Below are 7,420 nucleotides of genomic sequence, written 5' to 3' on the forward strand. Positions count from 1 at the left end.
AACAAACCTGAACCTGGTTGAAGATTAAGCTTTAATAAAGCCTCATGCATCAGTGTTTCTCAGGGGTCATATGGAAACAGGCCAATGTCACACAGGCCCTGTTGTGTGAGCTGTTTAGTATACTTTACAGGTGGGATGCGTTCTACATTTCATTGGAATTGAGATCAAGTAATAGTGTAATATTTTTATAAAATCTTTGTATTCATTTTGTGTCGATTGCATGAATAAAACTGGGTATTTAGGAGAAACTCACTGAATAATCGAATGTGACAAACACCCGTCTATGGCTTGTTTTCAGATGCATCTACAGGCAAACAATGCAAAAGCAATACTATAGCTTACAGGAAGAGGGGGAGAAGCAGCACCTAATATGAAAACAGACTTTAAAAGTTTGCAAAATATTTAAAATGACCAGCATTAGTATTACACAGGCATCTGCTAACAGGCCCTTTGGGAAATAGACCCTTTGGTATGGTGTTGCACACAACTGATACAGGTCTACTGGATCATATAACATTACCTCAGGGGTGTGTGTGTGTGTGTATATATATATACACACACACACACACACACACACACACTGAGCATCAAAAGAAGCATCACTATTCTAACATGTTTTTAAGAAAAAAAAGTATATAAATGATGGACACTGACAAAATGTTTTTGGTTTCTTTTTAATCACTTGATCATTCATCCTTGACCAGGATACACTTGAGTGACTATGACTGATGGATATGCACTTAATCACCTAATTAGTGAGACAGTTGATTGCACACTGGGTATAAAGTGATTTCAGCTGTTGACTTGCAAGCTTGAATACAAGCAATAAAGAAAATCACCGAAATATGCCACGGCTGGCAAGAGAGCATTGCCTTCGTGCAGTCAGCATGCTGGAGGATGGACTAGGGCAGCGTACTGTGGCTCGCCATCTTGGGTGCTCACAGCCAGCAATTTCAAACCAGGCAGGACGGTATAGCCAGACACACACTGTCAATGACAGGCCACCAACAGGGAGACATGTGGCTTCCCATGCTCAGGGACCACTGCACAGGCAGATGCTTATCCAGACACAGAGGAATGAGCCAGGATTCCACAGGACAGATGGACTGCTTCCAACCGTGGCCACATATACTACTAGCCTTTCACATTATCCTCCCTCCCCCCATAACTTCAGACAGTAGCATGTTAATCAGCACAATAAAAGGTCACTGTACCTCTATTAAAACAGAGTTTGTCATTTCAGTCAGATTTTGTGAATTTCATCCAAATACAATTTTCAATGCTGAAATCCAAGTGATACATTTATTTTAATGCTCCATACGTATATTTTTACAGGCAAGGAGATTGTTCTTCCCCCCCCCCCATTTTTTGGGGGCCCACATTTGAGATCAAAGATTGTACCATTTCCCAGAATTGGTTTAAAGCCATTCTCTGGTGACAACTCCAGCCCAGGTTAAAAATGCCAGCCTTGGTGCAGCATAGCCTCCATCCCAGCCCCAAGAGGCATTGGCTTTGCTACAGTAGAGGTGCTTTATTAAAACAGGTCAGATACAGCAGACAGAATAAAAGCCAGACCAATTTAAGTCTTAATGCGTTTTGCTTAAGTGATTAGCGTTATGACGCAAGCCTTGGTAGATATAGTCCTTATTTGTACACACATACAAGACATGTTAAACAAGCCTCCATGTGGTGCGCTCTGCCAAATCCATGCATCTCTAGCAATTGCTTAAATTTAATAAGACAGATTCCAGTATCTGATTGCTTCATGTACAGAACATGCATCAGATTCTGTCACCCCTGGGAATTGGATTTACTTTAGTAGAAGAAAGAGAAACACATTACATGGGACAAGAAGTTTATTCTCAGCGTTTCAAATCTTCAGCAAGAATATTGCAAAACCATCAAATACAAAAATCTTCAATCACATTGATGGAAGACTTGTCTACAAATATATAGTGCCACTAAGTCTGCTTGGAGTGTTATTCCTCGATTTGATAGTAGGGTAGCAGGGAGTGGGTAGGACAGTGTGCAGCTTTACTTTTGAGTGGGCATGAGTTCATCAATGGACTGGCCCTTTTCCAGACGCTTCTCCATTTCAACAAGCAGCTTCACCCCATCAACCACCATCTGGACCAATTCCACCTCTGAGAATCCCAGGCGGTCAGCATTGGAGATATCAAAGACACCTCCCACAGCTGCAGTGTCCACACCACCTAGAGGAGAACACAGGGAGGATCAGTACCAGGCAAATGGACAGTACTCATTGGCTCTGGTGTGGAATAAAAAAAAAAAAAAAAAAAAAAAAAAAAAAAAAAAAAAAAAAGATTTGCATTGCATTTTACACTGAATTTAATGGCTCACCTCCCCTCCAACAGGAATGGAAGAGCATGCTATAGCACTAACCTGTTCCACGTTTCTGCAGCCTGAGTTTCTTTAGGATATCTCCAAACTTCTCGTGCTTGCTGAGACAGGGCAGTTTGACATGGACACCGGCACGGAGACCAGTCCCCAGGTTGGATGGGCAGGTCAGAACATATCCCAAGTGCTCATTCCACATGAACTCATGACCCTTCTCCTTGAATAGCGATTCAATCTAAAAAAAAAAAAAAAAAAAAAAAATCTGAAATCTAAGAGACTACAAATAACAGGCCTGGAAAGAGAACATTTGAAATTCCAGTACCACCATTGGAGACCCACAATTGCACAGCTCCCTAATTAAATGGCTTGTGGAAAACGTAGCCGATTGTGAAGTCACCCCACAATTGACATGCGATATCCCCGGAATAACACTCACATCCACTTGCAGAAGACTGCAAGTTACAGGCAGTTTCACATTACCTTGGTTAGACCAGTGCAGAATCGGTTGAAGACTTCCTTCATGTTTCCTCCTTTCTGCATGGAGATAACGCGGAGGTGATCTTCCTCATTAACCCAAACTAGGAAGGTCTTGTTGTCATTGTGCCTTGGAATCAATAAATGCAAACCCTGGGTTTTACACAAGTTTCAATATACAGGTACTTTATGCAAGCATAGGGACACATGTTCACGATTTAAGTGTTGGGACAACTTGGATGCCAAGCAAGTAACTAACAAAACGCACCCATCTATTGCAAATAGTTTTAAAAGTAGATATTCTGCACCTTATATGCACTCGCCACTGTTCACCGTTAGCAATTTGAATCCTTTGTTTTCTATATTAGGTAGTAAAGGCTATTCGATTGATTAATTAGTTAAAACAACGTCAGAGCCAAGAATTGTAATTCAACAGCAGTTCTCTGCCATCATACTAAAGATGGCTTTGCTTTAGAAGGGCTCCTCAGAACATCATTGTTCCCAAGAGCAGAATCTGGAGTCTTACCAGATCCCCCTGGCATCAGGCCAGTCACGAGCCATTCCAGATGCCAACAGGAGAGGGGAGACAGGCTTGTCAAACAGGAAATGGTCATCAATCAGCTGTTGCTGTTCCTCATCGGTCATGTTTTTCAAAGCGTAGTATTTACCCTTCAGATCACCATCCAGGGAACCTAAACCTAGAAAAGCACAAACAGATAATTGACCAATTCTGTGCAAACACGTTAGCAGGGAAGTACGGCTGCATTAAATGGTTAAATGACCAACAGCGACGGTGGCGTCATAAGGCAATGTAAATGAGGCAGTGCTAATACTGCAATGCCATTTTATTCCACCAGAGGGAGCATTTTAAAGATGAAATTATACAGCTCAATGTGTGCAAGGATTTCTTTGGTGCATAGTTCTCGTCTGCCTCCATTTTCACAGCTAGATATTTACTTTCCACTGCCAGGTCCTCAACGGCCCGTCTCTCCCCGCGGCTGCAGTGAGGGGGCAGGCAGAATCCACGGATGCTCCTCCCAGTCCGGACACGGGAGCTGAGCACATAGTCTGGATCCAGGTCATCACCGCCCTGCAAAGATGATCACATTCTGTTCAGTTTCTAGCTATGAATCCAACTGTGTGAACACCAATAGTTTCACCAACGGAAACTGCCATCAATTCCATGACGCGCACATTACAAGGTATGGCTTAGATGTTGCACAAAGCAGACGATTTGGAGTTTTTGTAGCAAGTCGTACATTGTAAACCTTTTACAAGGGAGTTTGTACCAAAGAACGTATTGAATAAAGTCAAATGAGATGCATTTACAAGCGACAAAGAAAAAGCACCTTCAGGTGGTCTGGGTTCAAGTCCGTCTTGTGTGTATCACTAGGTTTGTACCCCCCATGTCGGTCCTCAATAACAGGGTCCAAAAGATCCTTGAAAACCTCATAGGTTTCTTCATCACCTGCTACACAACCCACTGTCATAATGAATGGGTGGCCTGGAATAGAAAAGGCATATCGAGGAAAGTGTTCATTATGGTGCTCAAGGGGATTTGGAGATGGGACTGACAATCCGAGTTCTTACAACACAATTTCTACAAGCTTAACATGCAAGCATTTATGAAATTAAAAAGGTACAAGACAGCTAAATAAAAACACTGGTTACCAGGATTATCAACCCCAGTCTGAATGACAGCGTCTAGAGTGAATCCACGTGGGGTTGACCGCTCTCTGAATTTATTGTACAGGTCCAGAGTTAGGACCTTGGGCATGTGGTTCTTGTGAGCTTTTAGGTCAGGATATTCCTCCTCGGCAGACCGCCTCTTGATATTTAGTGGAGCCATATTCTTATTGCTAGACAAAAAGAAATTCTACATAGTAAGAGGGGAAAACAAGCAACCGTCTGCCATCCCTTAATGAAGTGCTCACGGGTTGCCACTGCATTAAAACTTACCAAAATGGGTTAGTAAAATGAGTCAATCTTTTGACCTGTGCAAATAACTAGGCCAAAAAGACTACCGTTTTCCTTGGAAAGAGGTCGGGGAAAACGTTTGCCCTTGATAGTTTTCCTGGTCATTACGCGACAATAAACCCCTAAAGTGATATGCTTTACTGCTGCAGGGAATGTCTGGTGAACTATTTGTAAAAGAAGCACTTCTATAAGGGAGAGCAGATAGCCCTTTTCGATGAAAGCTGCTTCCGTGCTTTACCTGGGTTGTCAACCCCAGTTTGAATGACATCATCCAGCGTAAATCCACTGGGAGTCGTCTTATCCCGCAGCTGTGCGTACAGTTCCTCAGTCAGCACCTTCGCCATATGATTATTGTGCTTGCTCAGGTCTGGGTACTCCTGCGCCGCGGAGTACTTCATCTTCAGTTGGTTATGTGTGTTTCCGAAAGGCATGGTTGCAACCTGAACGGAAAAAAAAAAAAAAAAAAAAAAAAAAACGACATTTCACAGTAGGTATATCCGAGAACCAAAACTGAAAATCAAATAATTTCAGAACAATTCCGTGTCAACAGTAAACGACTAATTGTTACATTTTCTAAACAATCGCAATGTAGGAAGCTGAATCAAAGCACTGCAATCCTTGAACTCTACCAGAACAAAAAGAAATCCAATGATGCAGAACAGGCCTCTTACTTCCCTCAAAGCTCTTAACCTTAATTACACTCTGTCAGGTGAAGAATTGCATTTAACCATCAAACAAAAATACATTTTAAAATGCGTAATAAAGGTTGCACCCTCCACTCAAAGCCACAACGAAATAGGTAATTAAAAACCTGAATGTGCAGACTTGCAAACACACACGGGACTTGCAATAAGTGAATAGCAGGGATATTCTATTTATATAGTGATCTTGGAATGAATTCATACTATTTTAATTAATAGTGGTTCAACATTATGTATATTGTCCACAACTATTGTGTCTGAACAAAACCTGACGTCTATTCAAGCTCATTCAAAAGAAATACGTTACATTTAAACAAGCATTTACGAATTGATTAAGAGTTCCTTCTTAAATTAACACAACGGTGAGCACATTTTACTGTAACTCCAGGTTTAAACCGTGACGTTGCTCAGAATTGATCATTTGATCCCATGGGTCAACTGGACAGTGATTCTCAAAGCGCACTGGATTCTAGAATTTAAGCACCAAGGAAAGAATAGCTATCAGTGGAATTAATTTTCGTGAACAGAAAAGCTCTTGGCAAGACTATCAATTCTTTGAGACGCACTTAGCTTTGTATTTGTTACAAATTTACAGAATATCATTTAAACAATTGCCACTTAAAGGAAACACTACTGGTAACTGATGGGGAACGTTGGTAACAAAGTAACATTGAATTTGCTTACAACACATCCTTTGCATCGTTTTCGTTTGGAATTGTTCAGTGATTTTGTGTGCGACTAAACAGATATTTAGGATTGGAGTAAGGACACACAAGGGTTAAAAGCAGGCTTGGTACAGTGTTTCCGTATGCGTGCAATTCGTAAGCATTTATCTGAAGTGCCAGAGGTCAGTTCTTGAATGTCCTTTACAAACGCGTGCATTTAACAACGAAACATCATGCAAAAGTCAAATATCTACAGCAAGACTAACCAGAATAGTAAATCGCGGTGCCAGCGTTTTTACGCCAATGAAAATAAAGCTATGCTCCCGATTAAAAGGCTAGTAATTTTATTTGAAACTAAATTAGTTTAAATTTTGCTTTTAGCGAGCAATCGCTTGTGCGTGTCGTTTAAGACGTGTTAAATAACTTGCCTATATAATAAAAGCCCTGAATTTAGTTATTACTGTAATTGTTGCCAAACCATTTATCGAAGCAAGCATTCCACCCCTTTACTTAAAATAATACCGGTCTCAGTGAAAGAACATAATCAGTTCTTGAATTGATAGCATGTTTAAATGGTCAACCAGCGACCCCCTTGGTTTAGTAAAATTCACAATTCGTTCTGTTGGAATATTCACTAGTAATCCCTATGGATTCGGTCTGCATCTGGGTCAGGAAAAATATACAGCTTTTAGCGTCATCTATATTATGGTCATTGCTTGACAAAACAACAAAAAAACAATGTAAATAAAGCTCACTTTCCTTCTATTCTACATATTTGGACAACAACAGCGTATGTATTACTTTTTTGACCGCGCAGTTTAGCACTTTATTTTGTATGAATTGCTGCATTGTTATATTTAAAGAAGACAAGGAAATCACAACCGGACCAGTTGTGATAGTCTAATGAGTAAAACATCCATTAAATAAGACCAATAACCATCTTACCTGATGGGTTTGCAATTTAAATAGAGCTGGACGTGTCTTTTATTCCACCCCTGGAGTGCTCACACCAAGCCTTAATCTGATGTCCCGAATGAAGAGGCTCTTGGTGTTTTTATATATGAGCAGAGCGCCAATCCTATTGGTTGTTATTTAGAGTCCATTCATTCAATTGGAGAAGGGCTAAAAGCAGCCCACATGATACGTATTGATCGAAAATACTTTCATATACCAACGGAATACTAAAATGAAATTTACCTGCATAACTTGTTTGCAGGATTTACAACTTTAAATCAAAACTTGTTC

The 7,420-nt window shown here is 40.7% G+C and overlaps 1 protein-coding gene across 1 annotated transcript; it reads right to left on the minus strand.

Annotated features, from left to right (window-relative positions):
* Positions 1 to 1,838: 1,838 nt before the first annotated feature.
* On the minus strand, positions 1,839 to 7,223 carry LOC121330245 (creatine kinase B-type-like). Its single transcript, XM_041276600.1, has 8 exons — positions 7,121 to 7,223; positions 5,048 to 5,249; positions 4,182 to 4,336; positions 3,790 to 3,922; positions 3,359 to 3,530; positions 2,839 to 2,962; positions 2,404 to 2,593; positions 1,839 to 2,213 (listed from the first exon to the last, which is right to left on the minus strand). Exons 2-8 carry the CDS (start codon positions 5,238 to 5,240, stop codon positions 2,035 to 2,037), a joined length of 1,146 nt encoding a protein of 381 aa, XP_041132534.1. The 5' UTR covers positions 5,241 to 5,249; positions 7,121 to 7,223; the 3' UTR covers positions 1,839 to 2,034.
* Positions 7,224 to 7,420: the final 197 nt, after the last annotated feature.

The sequence above is a fragment of the Polyodon spathula genome, chromosome 17 (genome assembly GCF_017654505.1).
Source record: "Polyodon spathula isolate WHYD16114869_AA chromosome 17, ASM1765450v1, whole genome shotgun sequence".
NCBI classification, from domain to species: domain Eukaryota; kingdom Metazoa; phylum Chordata; class Actinopteri; order Acipenseriformes; family Polyodontidae; genus Polyodon; species Polyodon spathula.

Bases quoted from the DNA above. Each gene is read 5' to 3' on its own strand.
- LOC121330245 (XM_041276600.1), bottom strand. From the start codon at position 5,240: ATGCCTTTCGGAAACACACATAACCAACTGAAGATGAAGTACTCCGCG. The intron at 4,337-5,047 runs GTAAAGCACGGA...TTTCTATTCCAG, and splicing joins AACTGGGGTTGACAACCCAG to GCCACCCATTCATTATGACA. The intron at 2,214-2,403 runs GTTAGTGCTATA...GTTCTCCTCTAG, and splicing joins GCTGCAGAAACGTGGAACAG to GTGGTGTGGACACTGCAGCT.